This window comes from Lytechinus variegatus, chromosome 15 (assembly GCF_018143015.1).
Source record: "Lytechinus variegatus isolate NC3 chromosome 15, Lvar_3.0, whole genome shotgun sequence".
Taxonomy (NCBI): domain Eukaryota; kingdom Metazoa; phylum Echinodermata; class Echinoidea; order Temnopleuroida; family Toxopneustidae; genus Lytechinus; species Lytechinus variegatus.
In genome coordinates, this window is record NC_054754.1 from 13929627 (window position 1) to 13949087 (window position 19461).

Here is a 19461-nt window from a genome sequence, read left to right on the forward strand (position 1 = left end):
CCCACCGTAAATATACAAGCCACGTTCAGACGTGGATTCCAAGCTGATTTAGGGGGGAAATGACAAGCAAAACTAAATGATTTTATTCCAAACTGAAGGTGATTTCGTCAAGAATATTCTAATACTTTTATCATACATCAGAAGACTATTCGTCATTTTGTGGGCCTACTCTTTGCGCACTTCTATTAATATTTAATCGCCCAACTTTCCTAGCTAGACAGGGAATAAAACGGTTTTGTTTTTATTGTAAGTTGTTGTTTTTTGGAGGGGGGGGGGGGCTTTTTGTCTTTAAGATTAATCACAAAATGTGAACGCTCAGTAATTAGAAGATCCATTAAACGCTTTACAACCACTGGTCTAGTATTACATCACATTTATGCTGGTAGGATAATTTCCATTTTACGTTGAGGTAGCGTAGCAAATCTTTGGAAAGTCGACTGAAAAACATCTGTGATTTATTTCACCCTTTACGTCATTCCCAACCAGCCGGATTGATAAAGGAAATAGAAACATCGTAGGTTAATGTATGAAAATAATATCCATACTCGTTATGTTCGATTGTTAAACATGATTAAGAGAATACTGAATGGAACCAATATTTTAGTGTAATAAATAAATAAAAAATGAATATATAGATAGATAGATAGATAGATGAAGAAATAATAATATTTGATGTATAAGAATGAAAACTGAGAAATTAAAATAATGAAAATAATAGGAAATGGTAAACTGTGGTGATTTTTTACCCGATCGCTAATAAAGCATGAATGCTTGTAAGCATGCAACCAGAGGACTGACGGCTTAAGGTCCTTTCCATGGGACCTGGTAATAAGAAAATTTCACGGGTCACCTGAATCCGACCCCCCCCCCCTCACCGGAGCCATTGCGCCTCCTGGAAAAATAAACATTTCGGGGGCAGAGTGAATTTTGGAACTATTGCAACTTTACCATGTTTACCTTCTACGGAACAATGTTACCATGGTAGTTACCATCATGGCAAAGTTACAATCGTTGTAACTTTTTATGAAACGGACCCCGGTCAAATATGACGAATGACAAACTGGTTTTTGTAGTATATATAAGTGTGGCCAAGCCAATTTATAACTAACTAAATTCATGAGCTGACTCATTAAAGAACCATTTGGTTATTATAACTCCCACACTCAATCGACATGTTTGCCAAGAAGATTAATGGGTTGAGGGATAGAATTAGAAACAAAAATATCACACCAGCGAAGCAAACAGAGCTGTTGAAATAATCCAATCTTGTTGCAGCTTTTTATTCGTTTGTGATTACCGTTTGCACACCGACTAACAGCAACCATAACATATTTTTTCTCAATAAGAATATCTTTAGTCGGAAAATATCAAATTAACCCGACGGCGAGTTCGACCTACAGTGTATTGTCATGCAGGCACTGGGCCGTGTTGGGCCTATTGTGAATGTTATTGGGCAAAGCGAGCTAAGTCGGGATTTTGAATGGTTTTTCATGGTTTTCTGCAGAATTAAGTACTAGTACTAAAGCTTCTGCCCACACAAAAATGTGGGTTCTGTCTCTGCTAGACTTGAATAATCATGGAACACGATATTCGTTGGTATAGCTATATGCATAGAGAACAGTTGAGCTTACTTCGTGGAAGTGATTTTACAGTCTTTTAACACCCACTGTACATAATGGATAGTCGAAAATGTGAATAAATCTCGGCATTCGTCTTCAGTAAGTTATTTCCTTTCTACACAATTCTCATTAATCTTAATGATTTCATTTGTGAATATGCTTTTAACAAGACATTTTTCGTTTCATATATTAGTTTGACAAGCAAAAAAGTTGCATTCGTGTCAATGAATTCATTGTTGTATTGCATTATACCGATTTCAAATAATAACATTTTATCATTTACTCATTTAGATTTGCCATGAGTTAATATCTGGCAAGAATTCTATATGCAACCCCCTGAAATTGAAAATAAAAACATGGACAAAATTTAGAATGATACACCTAGCTCTCTCTCTCTATATATATACATTAATAAATCATGTTATTTGTCCATTGTATACTGATATCATAAATTGCTATGAAAAATGTGACCAGCTATCCCAAAAGCCAAAACCATCAATACTTTTCTCATTTACATCATACATGCCATAGCACCTGAAAAGGCACATCCTATACATGCTATATGATTTAATATGATATATAAATTGGAATTACTCTTTCACATATGCTAATTTTCTAGTTTTGCTTTTTAAAGACCAAACTAATGTTTGGGCTATTCACACAGAGCCTTCCCCGGCTGCTTATTAGTTTGGGGGTGGCAGGCAGGTAACATATTTCCATGATGCGAACGCACATTACATGTTTATTTTGTGATATAGATTATGTATGTATACGGTAGATTATATTCAAATAATATTTACTTTCCAAAATTAGGAACATAACACAAAATACTGGCAAGATCAATTCCAAAAAACCCGTTTACTAGCCGATGCAAAACGTCCACTTTTGATAGAATTGTTGTTCTTGCCAGACCTAGCACCAAGTATGTGATATGCGCTACAAAAGGATCGGTGGCAAATAAAGTATATACATATATATATATATATATATATATATTCATATATATATAATGTATATGTATGTGCATGTAAAATGAAGTTGTATTACTTTATTTTTTCCGGATGTGTTCATGTTTGAGAATTCTATCCTGCATTGGCGTACAAAATTAGTTTTAACTGAAGGGAAATCCTTTCCAGGTGAGTAGCAAACGTGGTAAAGAGCCCACCTGCAACTGTTGGAATACTCTTCCTGCCAGATGTGCTTTGATTTATAATCGCATTATTCTTGACAAATGTTTGAGTTTTTGTCCTTAAATTATTCAAAGAAGTTTAACAAACATATTTAAAGGGGAATGAATCCTTTGGAACAAATAGGCTTGTGTAGAAACAGAAAAATCAAAGAATAAGAATAAAGAAAGTTTGAAAAAAATCAGACAAATAGTGAGAAAGTTATGAGCATTTGAATATTGCAATCACTAATGCTATGGAGATCCTCACATTGGCAATGCGACAAGGATGTGTGGTGTCACTGATGAACAACTTTCCCTTTGGTGGACTGTAAAATACCTTCCAAATGTGTCTTTTTGCTTTTTCTTACGATGAAACAAACTCTTTATCCATGATGTATTCTTAAGAAAATATGTATTACATGCCCTCATGTAGACAGAACGCATGATTTATGGATAGATGTGATAAAGGAGGCAATTCTAGTGAAATATATACTAAAGTAATGGGGAGAGTTGTTCACAAGTGACATCACACATCTTTGTCGCATTGCCAATTTGCTATCTCCATAGCATTAGTGATTGTCATATTCAAATGCTCATAACTTTATCATTATTTGTCCGATTTTTCTCAAACTTTCGTTCAGCTGTTTCTTTGATTTCTGTTTTCACACAAGCTATCTTGTTCCAATGGTTTCATTCTCCTTGACTGTGTGGTATTAGTGAATATTTTAATGGATATTATGGATAGATGGATGGATGGATAATGATCATCTGCACTGTAAAAACTCTGGTGTTGATTCAACACCAGCCCAGAATCTATATATGTCCACACCTGAAAAATGTTAAACAACACCAGTATACTCGTTTTGGTCTAACACCAGAAGGGTGTTTATACAACACCAATTGGTATTAAAACAGCATCGGTTTGATTTCCAACTGGTGTTGTTACAATACTTCTCTGGTGTGGATTCCGGGCTGGTGTTAATCAATACCGGAGTTCTTGCGGTGTGGAAATGTATTTCTTCAAGGAACTGGATTGCAAAATATAAAATAAAATACTTTCTCCTCAATTCAAATACACTGTAAAAAAATGAAGTGCTAATTTAAAACTTACAGTGCTTGTATAGTGACTGCACTACCCTGACTACGAGTGCTGATTTTCTAGTTAAATTTAAAGTAGAAAATCAGCACTCGTTGCTAGGGCAGTCATTATACAAGCACTGTAAGCGCTTAATTAGCACATCATTTTTTACAGTGTAGGTACCAAACATAATTTTATTTAACTTCTGAAGGAATCAAAAGGATAGTGGGTTTCATGGTTTTGGGTGGTACTTTTCAGAACCAACAATTTCCCCCCAAAGATACATGGTGTACCGTGAAACCCACTACAAATAGTTCCATTTGTTGCATCAGTGTTCAGCAGGTGGAATCAACGAATGTTTTGGGGGTTTTTTTTGGGGGGTCTATGAAATGTACATTCTTAATTTCAAGGATTAAGATTAAATCCAGATCGGCTGAGAGTTTTAATCTAAAGTACTAACTTTTGAATATCGAAAAATTTGAATTCAAATTTGTAGTTTTTTAAGTTTAAATCCACAAGATTCAGAGTCGATCTGGATTTATTTTGAATCCTTTGAATCTATGTAGAAACGTTCTTGTCATGGAAATAAATATTTGACACCGCTTTCCATACCCCCAAATCAAATTGACAATAAATTGATACGTGTATGAAAGTCAATATTGACACAATCGGTGTTCATACTCGCCCACCAAAAATAATGATACTATAGGCGGAACGCTGTGTTTAAATACTATGATCTGCAAAACAACATAATATTGACTTTTAAAAATATTTTAAGGCCGTTTGATTGCACACACTGTTTGATCATGTTAATATTGCATTCAACCATATTTTTTCACTAGAAATGATTATGCCTCTCCATGAAAAGCATGCGTATTTAAAATCAATTAAGTAACTTACGCCTCCAATGAAATTCCAAGAACTAGTGGCGTAATAAGCCAAAAAATAAGGGGCCAGACATATCATATGGGGCAAAGTTTCGAGAAAAAAAATGAGCGAGCAAAGGGAGGATTTTTTTTCCATTTCATTAAAAAATATTTTTTTGCTATATATTTTGAAATAATATTCCGGAAATAATATCATATCTATCGCACCACTTGCTCCTTCTTTTTCTCCTTTTTTCCTTCTTGTTCGTGAAATTTTTTGGGTCCATGGCTCCCAAGCCCCCCCCCCCCAACATGCACGCCAGTGTCAATTACCGACCTAAACCTCGTATAAAAGACAACTGTATTACCCTAGACCTCAAGTAGAGTAAACCTCGTCAGGAGGCCCCAACAATAAGAATACAAAAAGTACTCATAGTAGTACTCATCAACAATAGTTTCAAAATGACTTTTATATTCATTTTGTTGTCTTTTTGTCGTTTTGTAGGTAACAAGGGATCGGTAGCAGGCTGAACAATCACCGTTGAATTCTAACAGTTGTTAAACATTGATGGTGTAATCATAGTGTTCAAAGATGCCTACTGGTAAGGCCATTGACCCGTCGTTATTGGGGTCCCATCCCCCGCAGACCGAGCGCGTCCAACTCGTAAACGAGGGCGAGCAACGATCACGCCTTCTCACGGCCTATACATACACAGTAGAACAACTATTAGAAGAGCAGGAGCTACAAGACGAAAGGCGCGAAAAAAGAGGTTCAAAGGAACAGAGCGACGGCGAAAATGCCAACAAGTACAGCTCAAACGATAACGAGGTCGATGGGTGCAGACGTTACCTTACAAAATGTATACAAAAGTGCAATGAAACATTGGCGCCTTACAAGCTGCTGTACATCTTCATCCGCGGGGGTGAGGCTTGCCTGACGATGTACATATCTGTATACGCCCTTCAAGTTGGAGTTAACCCTCTCCAGTTAGCGTTCATCTATGCTCTACCCCGTTTCATCTCGAGTCTGTCAACCCCACTATGCGGCTACATCGCCGACAAGTTCCGCTGTCGGAAGGAAATGCTCCTCTTTGCCCTCTGTCTCTGGGTGTTTTTCTCCCTCGCCGTCAACTTCGTCCCTGCTCCTCAACTCACCACCTGTAACCTCGCAAGGAACCAATTTCAGGACATGATTGCGAGGTTGAACATCAGCGAAACAGCGCACCAGCTCCCTGTCGTGATGGTGATGTCGGTGTCGATATCGTCCTCGACAGCGGAGAAGGTGCAGTCCCAAGTGGCGACGGGTTTGGTGCGGAACTACGGAGATCGCAACGCAGCGTGTATGATCCACGATAATGTAACAGCTATCACCGGCAAGCCTTCTTGGCTGAGCATCCTCCACATCGTTAACACACCGTGGACAGAAAAAACAGAAAAGTGTTACCCAGGGGGACGGTTCTGGGGTGCTAACCATGTACCAGGAGGAGTGGATGTAGATGGTAAGTGTCATCATGTTAACTGTAATTTGGTTGGACATGCAATTTCTTTTTTTTTAAGTTATTGTTCATCAATTTGTTCTTTGTCTCTCCCGCCCCCCTTCTCATCACATTTATTTTCATTCTTCTTTAAAGGACAAGCCCACCCCCCCAAAAAAAAAAATCATCTGAATAAAAAGAGAAAAATCCAACAAGAATGAAACTAAAGATTTCGTCAAAATAGGATTTGAAATAAGAAAGTTAGGATGTTTAGTTAAGCTCAATTTCACAAAACAGTTATATGCACATCCTGGTCGGTATGCAAATGAGACAAAATGAGGAAAATCTCTTAACTTTCTTATTTTACATTCGATATTGATGAAATTTTTAGCGTTATGCTAGTCTAATTTTTCTCTTTTTATTCAAATCAATATTTTCCTGTGGTGGACTTGACCTTTAAGGTAACAAACAAAGTTTTGCCTGGTAATTAACATGTATATTGCAGAGCTGCGGGATATATTTTTTGGGGGAGGGGCTTTAAGTCCCTAAATTCCCCCTACCCAGGTTCCGTGGCCTCTGCATTGCACCATTGATATTTTGTAAGGTATCTCCACGTATTTCAATATTCCAATTGATCACAAATTTCAGAAGATTTGGTTGAAGGCCAATGAACAATATCCATTTTCAATATAGCATTCTATTCCCACCCACTTTATTTCGTGATCGGTTGAAAGCTTTGTCGACTCCTTGAAATGCTTGACATGTTTTATGCGACCCGTTTTAGACAGTCCCAGTACCTGGTATAACATTGGTATAAATTCAGTGGTGAAGCCAGGTATTTAAGCATATCCGCCACCGCCCCCCTCCCCCTCCCCTTGAGAGTCGAGGCACAAAAAACGAAGGGAATATGTGATATGCCATGCATAAGCCAGCGAAGACTTGTTTTTCTTCAAATGTTTCCTGTAAAAAAATGCACCCCCCTGGGGAAATCCTGCATTTGCCACTGTACAGTGTCGGATCTCATTATAAATCGGCCCCGAACATGCCGAAGACCCCTCCACCAATATGTACATCAATGATTATATACAGCAATATTACTTTATAGGTGTTGAGTGTCGAGATAGCATATTTGCCGATTTGTTTGTGTTCCACTCAGTCCCTGAAAGAGTACAGCAGACACAAACGAACAATTAATACGAATGTTAACAAACAGATATAACACATGCCAAATGGGACTGAGAAAGACCTTATAGTTTGATGACCTCTAAGACTTCGAGGGCATCACCCCCCCCCTCTCGCTCACACTTACCCCTCCGCCTAAAAATGATATAAAATAAGAGGAGAAATGACCGCCTATTGCAATCGGAATTATTATTTTATGTGGGGAATATTCGAAGTGTATTGTTATTAACATGATTGGAATACTTCATATGCATTTCTGTATTCAAAGTGGAAAATATCCAGTGGTATTCGTAGAGGATTTTGTAGTGTCCTCAAAGCATTCTAATATACATTCAAACCAGACTCAGTATTATTGGAAATTACGTAATTGGAAACATTAAAGTAGTAATAATTACCAAGGAGGAGTCGGCTCATTTTCGAAGACGTTCCTGCTTTCTAAAACTTCTTCCATAATCTGATAATCAAATCAAAATTCTGAGCGATTTCAACCGCTTAAATTATGAATGTGTGTGACAGACCCTTACGCGAAAATTTGGCGTCCCAAACTCCCTTGCTTGTAATCGACATAGGCTGCGTTTATGCGACCTCAACCCAGAATCATGATTGGAATCACGATTTGAATCATGATTCAAAACAGCAACATGAATCACGATCCGACAGAATCAGCGTTTATACGACCATCTTTCTAACGCTGTTTCTCCCTGAATTCGGGCCGATCCAGTGCGCATCACAGTGCGCAGTTTGACCCAGGAAGTATAGGTCAACATTTTCGCGCGTGTTTCTAACTTCACGTCGGCTGCTAGATTTTTGCTGCCACCGGAGCTAACGTACGCGCGATCGTTTGTGCAAGTGCAACTCGGCTTCCGAAAAATAAATCTTTTACTTCCAGAATTCCGTGTATTGTACCTCGTATTGTTTTTGTTTACTTGTATTCAATCTTGTCGGTTCATCAAAAATGGTGTTCGGTAGCCGTAGTACTGGGCACGAATTCTGTTAATTTTGTCTCGACAGGCGGTGCCACATCTCCGTTGAAATCCCTCCCTTGCAAGCGCCGCTGAAAGGGACTCGTAGTCGTAGATCGTCTTATATTTCTGTGAATCCCGGTAAGGGATGCTTGTGCTTCAGGCTGAGCCCAAAGCACAAGCAGAGCCCTGAGTTCGTCGTCAGTCCAATTTGTGCCTTTGGAACTTGAAGACATGATTGATGAAAACAGTGAAATCAGGGTGACCAGACGTCCCGTATTTCCCGGGATTGTCCCGTATTTCAGAATATTGAACAAAATGTAGTTAATACATTTAAAAGTGACGAATTTTCATTAAATAACCAACAGCTGACGAAGCAGGGACAACAATTAAATCGATAACTGTAAACTTTTGCAAGTTCTGTGATGATTTCTTGCTAATACATTGCAAACGAACTGGCCTCCTGCCTCTGTGTGTGGCAGGCTACTAGCTAGGCATGGAGGATCGAAGCAAATTCTCAATGGTGCAAACACCTCACATGATAAACAGTTTTTCCACCAAAATAATCACAAAATCGGCGGGAAATTCTTATAAGTATGGATTCTCAGTTTAATGATTTGGAGATGTAATCGGAGGAAAATGTTATTGACTTTTCATAGATCTAGTTGTTTCAGCTTTCGTTTCTGAGTCTTGGTGTGCACGATGCCGCGATGTTTCATCTAATTTTTAAGTTTGACAATATGTTTCACTTTGAAATTTTATTCATTTCTAAAACATTTTATGTTTAAAATTTTAAAAATACATTTAAAAAAACACCAAATAAAGTTATGATTTTTATTAGATGATTGGATTTTTTGTTTACTTGAAGTTTGAACTTTTCCCTTTTTATTTTATATATACCCTATCCTTTCTGCTTGCCCTTTTTTGTTCCATCTATCTTTATTTCCTATCTTTCTTTCCTCGACATTTTCTTCTCTCTCTCTCTCTCTCTGTTCATTTTTCTTTCTTTCCTTCTTTATCCAATATACTTTTTTATTTCCTTCATTCTTTTTTTCCTTATAATTACCTTGGCTTCCTTCTCTCTTCGTCTCCTGTTTCTTTTCGTTCTTTCTCTCCTTCCATTATTTTCTATTTTTTCGTTCTCTTCCCCTTCATTCTTCCCTTCCATTCTTTATTCCTTTCTTCATTTTTCCCTTCTTATTCTTTTCCCTTATTTTTATTTTCTTTCTTTTGTTTCTTTCAAAGAATGAAGGAAACATGTTTATTTCCTTCATTCTTTCTTTCCTCCTTCTTTTTCTCACCTTTCCCCCTTTAATTGTCTCCTTTATTTTGCGAGACATTTATTAATCTTCCCTTCCTTTCTTTCTTTCTATATTCATTTCAAAGAATGACGGAAACCTTTTTTTATCTCTTTTATTATTTCTTTCATCCTTTTATTCTAACTTTCTGTTATTTTTTCTGTTTTCCTTTATTTTCTTTCCTTCCCAATCATCTCTTTTCTTTCTCTCCTTCATTCTTTCGTTCACCTTCTCTTCTAATTCTTTATATTTTTTTCAAAAGTCTTATTATTATACTATGGATTCTCAGAAGCCCACACTTTGTGTGGGCTTCTTTGTTGATCTTCGTTTGTCAATTGTCCCGTATTTCATTTTGTGAAATCTGGTCACCCTGAGTGAAATATACAAATGACGCTACAGTACAACCCCGGGTACAATACACAGAATGATAATTCCTAAATGCACATGACAATTGGCATATACCGGTACTAGTACACTGGCAATCTGCTACACGAAAATTAACCTGCACGAAACACAGCGCGCGCCTTTGAGTCGAACCCGGAAGAAGCACGACACAATGACGTCATAGAATCATGATTCAAATCACGATATCGTTTATACGACCCTTTTCGTTCGTGATTCTACAGAAACGTCTTTCCAAACGCCCCTTTTTCCGTGTTTCATGTTTGTGATTTGAAAGACGTTTATTTCCACTTTCGACTAAACGCAATCGTGATTCTGCAGAATCGTGATTTGAATCATGATTCTAATCATGATTCTAGGGTAAAAAAGTGTCGAATAAACGCACCCCAATATCCATCCAGTATATTTACATGTAAATATGTCAGTTTGTTCTCCAAACAAATTAAGGGTCCATTTTATGTGTGTGTGTGTATGTGTGTGTGTGTGTACTAAGACCTCACAGTTTGTGGATCCACTTGACTTGGTGTCATATGATTATGAATTCGGCATGATTAGTAATTAAGAAGTGTTTAAGCAAGAACTCTTATGGTGCAGGGGGGGCAGTGGGCTGGTATCTCTATGTTTGCAAAAAAAGAAATTGTGCGATGTTGCCTCCGCTTTCTTGTTATAAGAATTGTCTGCTCTTTGCAGTGATCTTACTTTTCTTTTCTTTCCTTTTTTGGTTCTTGTCAAAGTCATCGGTTCTGTTAGAAAGTGAGCATTTTTGTCTTTATCTTGACGAAAATTTATACAGACAATCGTCTGTGTCCCCTCTTTTAAACGAATAATCTTAAAAACATTAGCGTAATATCCATTATTTATGATTTTGTTTTCCAGACCAAATAATTGTATAAATTGTCGGTGACAGGTGACAATTTTCATCGCCAACACGTGTTTGACAACCAAGATCCCAACACAAGTTGCAAGTCACATATAATTATCCACAAATGGATAATTTTTAAAATAAGATTCCGCGATTTATCCGTTTTCATACTATTCTGATATCATTAAACCGCCAATTAAAGCATGCGTAGCTAACTACTCCCCCTCTCCATTCCCTTCTCTTTCTTATCTCATTCCTTTTGTATTCCTTCCTTTCTCGTATTGTATTTCAATTGCTAGCCAGTATTTGTCACATAGAGTATCCCGCCAAAAGCAATTCGTTTTTTATCGGGGATACATTACTCCTTCTTTTGTAAAAGCACAAGTCCACCCCAACAAGAAGTTGATTGAACAAAAAGAGAAAAATCCAACGAGCATAACATTGAATATTCCATCAATGTAAAATCGGAAAGATATGATATTTTTATTTCTTTTGTATTTTATCATACGAAATATTCAAATTTTCTCCCCATTGGAAGATGACACAAGTTTCTTCCTCCATGAATTTTATTCTCACATTTTATGCTTTAGTCAAACTGGTCCTTATTGTTAAATCTGTGGAAAATGAAATATTGTATAATTCAAACAAACAAAAACAAATAGTGAGGGACATCATTCACTGTCCCGTTTGCATGTTGCCGAGTCGTGCACTAACTGTTTTGTGAAAAATAAGCGAAACTTTAAAATGTCATACTTTCTTATTTTACATCCGATTTCGATGAAACTTTTAGCGTTATTCTTGTATGATTTTTCTCTATTGATTCATTTTTGTGGGTGGACTTGAGCTTTAATCATAATATTCTGTATGATTCATATTCAAAAATTATATTTTTTTGAAAATACAAGAAAATGTATATTAATTTGAATGAATCCATGAATGTTCCTTTATCTACTCTACCTCATCCATGTTTTAGGGCCTAGTTCAACGTACGCTGGTTGGATATATGAACGGGATAGCCTGACGTCATCATTTTTCGCCATCTTCGCCTTGATTACTGTTGCTCACGTGATGCAAGGCCCTACATTATCACTGACCGACACATCAACCCTACAGACATTGGGACCCACAAAGAGTCATGAGTACGGATGGCAAGTGGCGTTTGGGAAAGCATCCTTCGCCATCTAGTAAGTCCCCCGCCCCGGCCCGCCCCCTCCCACTCTTAAACACACTTACCCTCACACTCCATCCGGACCGCTCTCTCCCCCTCCATCTATCACCCTATACCTCGACCCTTCCCACCCGTCTCTTCAAGTCTCCGGAGACACGTTTATTATCATGCATGTCTTCAGGGTTTCAAAAAAGCACAAATTAGTATTTTCAATGATTTAGAATGAAACCTTATCATTAAAACACGTTTGGTACGAGACCCTGCTCTTAACCATGCATGTTAACATCACTCGTAAATCGGATGGGGATGTATCCCGGGGTAAATCGGACCTTAAACACGTAATATTGGCGAAGAGTGTAAAATATCCTTTATATATATCCTCACAAAATAATCAGACCATAATCACGTATGTTACCGCACAATACGTATACCATTTTTTATCACGATTTTCGTGTTTTTGACACCTTTATGTCGTTTCCTATAACGTGCCGTATCTAAAAAAAAAATGCACTTTTTTTTTTGGGGGGGGGGTAGTTTTATTAAATACATGATATCCACTTGTCAATGGAAGTGGCCCCTGGAGGGGGGAGGGAGGGTTAAGTAGGATTTTAGAAAGCATTCTTCGTTATTTAGTGAGTCTTTATCTCTTCTTTCGATTTTTTTCTCGTTCAAATCCCTCTTCTCCCCTTTTCTTTTCTTCTTGTTCTTGACCTCCTCCTCCTCCTCTTTCTTTAAGCAATCAAATAGGCCTATATGTGAAGAGGTATATTGGGATTTTGAATGGACTCCATGTTATACCAAAAATATTTTAGGGCGAAATGGAAAATAATGTTGGCAATTCTCAGCATTATGCATTTCGTCATTTTACCCCGGAAAAGAAATAAATGACATACGTACTGACGCTTTCATTCAAAAATTCTACGAAGAAGCAACAGCTGCCCTAATTCTTCCTTGTCATTCTTTCTTAATCTTCCATGAAATATTTCAATTTCACTTCAAAGCTTTGCAGGTGGCCTGCTGTTAAAATTGAGTTAGAAAGTGGCATAATATTTGTCTGGTATTTATTAAGTCAATGACACGCCACCCCCCTCCCCATTCGCCATCCCTTTACGCATAAACGAGAGAAATGCATACGGCTGGTCGATCATAACTGATGAACTGCTCAATCCTTACAATCCTCCGAAACCATGTATCTTAATTCTTAATCTTCCGTGAAATATTTAAATTTCACTTCAAAGCTATGCAGATGGCCTTCTGTTAGAATTGAGTTAGAAAGTGGCATAATAGTTTATTAAGTCAAAGACACGCCCCCCCCCCCTTTGCGTTCCCTTTACGCATAAACGAGAGAAAAGCATAGGTAGATCATAACCGATGACCTGTTCAATCCTTTCAATTCTCCGAAACCATGTATCTAAATTAATATAAAGTTGAACCGGGGCGAGGAGAGGGTTTGGGTAAATTATTTGATACCAATTTTAATATTTTACTTAGACTGGTTAATTTTCTGGACTTCTGTACGTTCTCATTCATTTTGGGAGACTTTTGATGAGACACGTTTATTATATGACTCGAGTCAGTGGCGTACCGTGGGTCACGGCATTGGGGGGGGCACCGGCAAAAATTTCGGGTCACTTAGGGAGCGCGCAAAGCGCGCTCAGTTGTCAGGTATTCTGACCTAATATTTTAAGGACATGCAGTGCCATTAAACGGATATGTATCTCACTGATTAAATAATGCGAGCGCGAAGAGCGAGCTGAAAATTTTTTATATTGAGGGTTAAAAATGGACATTATAAGCAAATTGTTTTGTAATCATGATACTTAACTGTCTCGCTAAACAAACAATGCGAGCGCGAAGCGCGAGCTAAAATTTTTGTATATACTGACCCAAAACAAGAAAATATTAAGGAATATATTTTAGAATCCATTAAGAGTATAAATATCTCACCATAGTCATCTATTGCTAGTGCCATCCTTTGCTGATTTTGTTAGAATTACATCTAACCACAGTCATGAAGCACATTTTGTAGTCATGTAATTATGATTATCATACGCATCTTACCAATCAAATACTGCAAGCGCAAAAGCGCGAGCTGAAAATTTAGGAAATATAGACCTGAAGAGGGGCATTCTAAGGGTTGTTTTTAGGAATTCTCTAAGACCCTACGTATTTGGCTAACCAAATGATGCGAGCGCGAAGCGCGAGCTGAAATTTTTGTATATATTGACCCCAAACATGGATATTTTTAGGACTATAGTTAGGAATTCACTAAGTCAGAGTATACATATCTCACCATAGTCATCTAATGCGAGTGCCAAGCGCTTGCTGATTTTGCTAGAATTACATCTAAACACATGGAGCACATTTGAAGTCATTGTAATCATGATTATCATACGCATCTCACTAATGAAATACTGCGAGCGCGAGCTGAAAATCTAGGAAATTCAGATATGAAGAGGGGCATTCTAAGGGTTGTTTGTAGAAATTCACTAAGACCCCACGTACTTCACTAACCTAATGATGCGAGCGCTAAGCGCGAGCTAATTTTTTTATATTCAGATCGAAAAATTGACATTTTAAGGACTGATTTTAGGAGTTCATGAAGAACAGAAATCTCACCAATCCACTAATGCGAACGTTGGCACGGACAGGAAATGTTTTATTTTAAGACCTTAAAATAGGGCAACAACTTTCAGTAGTCATGAAAAAGAAGAATATATCACCACTTAAAATAATAATAACTCTAATTGCGAGGAAATATATTATTTTTTTGTATATTGATTTGAAAACGGGAGGCTTTAGTACAGCAGGTTTATATATCTCGTTAAACAGTCTATGCGAGCACCAGGAACAATGAAGACACAATTAAGCAAATAATGTTTCATAAAGTTATGAAAAAATGCTTCTTATGTTATATAACATAATATAACACTATAAACAACAATTTCTTCTTTCCCCCACTACTTTTCTCTTCCTTTTTCCCTCTTTTTCTCCTTTTCCCCGTTTTTTTTTTTTTTTTTGGCCAGCCGATTGGGGGGGAACGTGCCCCCCCATGCCCCCCCGTAGTTACGCCACTGACTCGAGTATTGTGTGTAAGTAGACTTGGAAAAAAGTTATTAAAATGCGAACATTTTCCTTCCTTTTATATTTTTTTGTTTTGCAGCATGATTGTGATAACCATTATCATCGACATGGCATCCGCATCGTGGTGGAGATGCGGGGTCGAAATTCATGTTGAAGACTACCGAATTGCTTTGGCTATCTTCTTTGGAACAACAAGCTGCGCAATAGCTCTTCTCTTCGCCTACTGCATAAATATGAAGGTAATTCTGTCCAGTCAATTAAAGGGTCGAGGCGGCGCGGGGCGGAGACAATGTGGGGCAAACTGTACATGTACTTTCGCTTCCCGTGCCACACTGTAAAAAATGCGGTGTTAAAACTGACACCAATTGGTGTTAATAGAGGCATACTTCACGATTAAGCAGTGTCTCTGCTCTTATATCTGTATGACGATATTGATAATAAATTACGATAATATCCCTGTAAAACTATTATGATGTAAATAATGAAACGATGATTTTATGATCAAATGTTAACGGTAAATGGTGACATTTGTAAAATATCAACGTTTGTATCAGTTTTTATTTACATATTTTCTTTATAGTTTGAGAGCCCTAACGAGTCGAACATTACTGACCTCAAGAAGATCTTCTGTCGCATGAATAACGTGATTCTTCTTCCTACCATGTGCTTCCTTGCAGCGAATGAGGGCGCCATATCAGTCTTCCTTCCTTTTCATCTAACAAATCTCGGTGGGTATATTGTGTCCAAAGTGAAAGCACGGTGACAATATATCATCATTACCAGGATTACTTTATTAATTAATTAAATCAATTAGAGATTAGAGTTACAGATAACTTTACAACACATTTGGAAATCGTTTCATGACATGACTTGTCGGAGATTTAATCCGACAAGTCCCGTTTTATTCGACAGTTGTCATAGTAACAGTGCTACTCAGCCAGTTCAAATCAATGAAAGTTGTCAGATTTAATAACTTTTCGGATGAAAATGTTCTCCTGAGGTCGATTGACTTATTGTTATCCACTCCAGCTGAGATCTGAAAGCGCTATGCGTTTGACGATTTACTTTATTTTATCCTATTTACAAACAAGTCGCTGGACCTATGAATAGTCACTCTCCCATTGCCGTCTCCTTGAGAGATGGTGAATACTTAGATGCAAAGTCAAGTAACTTATATTCTGTGAGCTTTAGAATTACCTCATCCTCTTAAATATACATTTTTTTTCTAACAGGGGCTCCCAGTTTTCTCGTGAAGTCTTCCCGCATTGTGACAGGTATATCTGAACTCTTCCTGGCCTTTCATCTCGGCCAGTTAATCAAGACTAGAGGTCACATAGTACTCCTCTCGTGCGGAGCTATAGGATACCTTCTCTGTTTCCTTGGTTACGCCCTAATTACGTCGCCATTCGGCATCATGCCTGTACAGATTGTACATGGTAAGTTTGTTTGCATACTATTTCCTTGCATCACCATCTTCATCATTTTCATCATCGTTATCATCGACATCAGCAGCATCACTATCATCACCACCACCATCATCATCACCACCACCATCATCATCATAACCTTGATTATCAATATTATCAGCCATCGTCGTCGTCGTCATCATCATCATCATTAGCCTTTATCATCACCATAATCATCATCGTCGTCGTCGTCGTCATCATCCTCCTCATAATCGTCAGTCATGTTCGTTTGCAATTCATAAATACTACCATTCCTTCGGCTTCATCTCGTGATAAAAGCGAGTTTTCGCGATTGCAACAGGGACGGATTCTACAACATAGTACATCTATTGAAAATTCCCGTCAAATCACAGCGAACACCTCAGTGGTCTTTGTCGAAAATTGAAGAACTAGGACAGCAGATTGTCCAAAGATTCGGACGATTTAACCCGAGTCCAAGACGACACCGCTGTTTTGATTCACCGATTTTCGACAAAGGCTGCTTCGTCTTGAAGGGCTTTTGACAACAGGTTCTCAAAGTTCCAAAAAGCGTCTGCGTATATAGTGCTTACGTTTCTATTATCGAGTAATTTCGTCATCATACAAAATTAATATAACGTGCCTCTGTGAGGAAAGTATCACAAAAAGTCATGTGCACGCTTGTTTCTTTTTTTTATCGTGGCATGTAAATCGTAATGTCATGGCAATTTACATGTATATTGGTATTAATGCAAATGATTCTTCAATTTATGATGCTTGATTTTCTTTGTCACAAAGGAATGTCCCACGCATTGACCTGGAATGTTATAGTGGCCCGGTTCAGTGGGGACGTGAACCCCGAGAACTTAGCGACCCTCCAGGGATGTTTATGGGGCCTTTATCTGAGCGGACTCGGGATTGGCGCCGTGGTAGCGGGCATCGGAGTGTCGTACATCGGTTCCCCAGTAACTTTCTTTTGTTTTGCCTTCGCTTGCCTCTTTATCGGTATACTCCTGGGAGTCGGGGCTTTGGTGAGTAGATAATGGAAAATCATATAAGAAGAATCTCATCTTAATTTCGCTTTCTGTCTGATCCCTTTCTACCATTCTCTATCTCCCCCTCTATGTTTCTTTCTTTCTCTCTCTCTCTCTTTTCCATCTCTCTTCTTTCCTTCTATCTGTTTTCCAGTCTCTTCTTCTGTGTACCTTTAAAGTCAGTCACCCACTTGTTCGCCCAAGAATACCCATGGCCTCTCTCTCTCCCTCCTCATTCTCTCTTATTCTCCCTTTATTTTTGTCATTTTCTTTTCTCTCTATAATACTCTTTCTCTCTTTCAGTCTCTCACAATAATTAAGTCCCCTCTTTCGCCTAATCACTCATTCTCTATCTCTAATGCTCTCTCTCTCTATTTCTGCACCCCATGGTATTTTCGTACATATGCCTCAGTGTCAAGAACCCCACTTACACAATCATGAACAACACAAGAAAAAAAGTTTTGCAATATTTTGTTTTCGAGACTTAGCAAATAAATCAGACAATTTATCAAGCCATGTTTTGGTTAATTAATTCGATTTTGTTATATCTGTTGTGATGTATTTCTCATTCTGTTATACTTTCATGCAGAGTTCAAATGAGAGACCAACTCGGACACGTATTGTAAGGTATAAACCATTGCCCGCATTGTCTGATTCAGATGAAGATGGATGATAAAGAAGAATTAATTAAAAATGACGTAATACCAAACATTCACCCAATGTCGGCTACTCTGCGCAGATGGACACGCGATACGAAGAAAAAGCATTCGAGGTTCTGGAGAGATTTCACGAGAGGGCCCGTCTACGGTTACCATAGTAACAGTCAGGAACCTGTGTTTTTCAGCCAATCAAAACCAATGAAAATTGCCACACCAGAAGAATTTTCATTTGACATGCAGAAGAAACACCCCCCCCCCTCCTTCCACTAGATCTTCTTATCATACTGGAGAGAATACATGTACCTCCGAACTTTTAATAATAATTATACTTGCTTATATAGCGCTTAATACTTTGTCAAAAGTCTCTAAGCGCTCTACAGTATATGCAGCATAATTACCCTGGCCTTTAGCAGTTCAGCTGTTACGCGCGCTGCGTTTCAAGGAATAAATTCCTGTCAGGTACCCATTTACCTCACCTGGGTTGAGTGCAGCAGCACATTGTGGATCAATTTCTTGCTGAAGGAAATTACGCCATGGCTGGGATTCGAACCCACGACCTTCTGTTTCAGAGTCCGCAGACTAATTCACTGGGCCACAACGCTCCATGTAGTAGTTGCTGGGTTCAATTCGCAGTGAATAGAGCATTTTTAGCCATCACTTCGCACACGCTTTCTATGACACACAGGGATTTTTTTTTCAAGAGTAGCTATTGTCGAAAATCAGTGAATCAAAACAGAAGTGTTGTCCTGGACTCTGGTCGAACGCCATTTTTTTTCAAATTTTTTGACTGGTCCGAATTTCCTGGTCCATCAACTTTCGACAATGACCTCTAATCTGTCAATTGTGATTTAACGGGTACTTTCAATATATTCTCAAAGTTGCAGAAAGCGTGTGCGGAGTTGATGCTAAAATACGCTAATATAATTATTTATAACACAACGATCTGATTTCGACCAAAAAAATCACCATTGAAATTTGGGGCGATTGAACGGATTTGCGCGTTTTGTTTTGGGTTCTAACGTGAATGCTAACCTGTGATGTTGGGAATTTGTCAGAGGCACTAATTTACTTCTAATTATCATAATGATGAGGGAAGCAATAATGAATACATAGATAGGTTGTTATTATTCAAAGGGGTCTACGAGAATTGGTATTTCGAAACAAAGATTTGTATGGTTTT

At 38.0% G+C, this 19461-nt stretch overlaps 1 protein-coding gene across 1 annotated transcript; it reads left to right on the forward strand.

The window, feature by feature from the left end:
- Positions 1-1343: 1343 nt before the first annotated feature.
- LOC121428752 (major facilitator superfamily domain-containing protein 6-like) lies at positions 1344-18662 on the forward strand. Its single transcript, XM_041625569.1, has 8 exons — positions 1344-1718; positions 5237-6230; positions 11886-12096; positions 15244-15403; positions 15745-15892; positions 16397-16600; positions 17387-17619; positions 18212-18662. The coding sequence occupies exons 2-8, from the start codon at positions 5324-5326 to the stop codon at positions 18293-18295; spliced, it is 1947 nt and encodes a 648-aa protein (XP_041481503.1). The 5' UTR covers positions 1344-1718; positions 5237-5323; the 3' UTR covers positions 18296-18662.
- Positions 18663-19461: the final 799 nt, after the last annotated feature.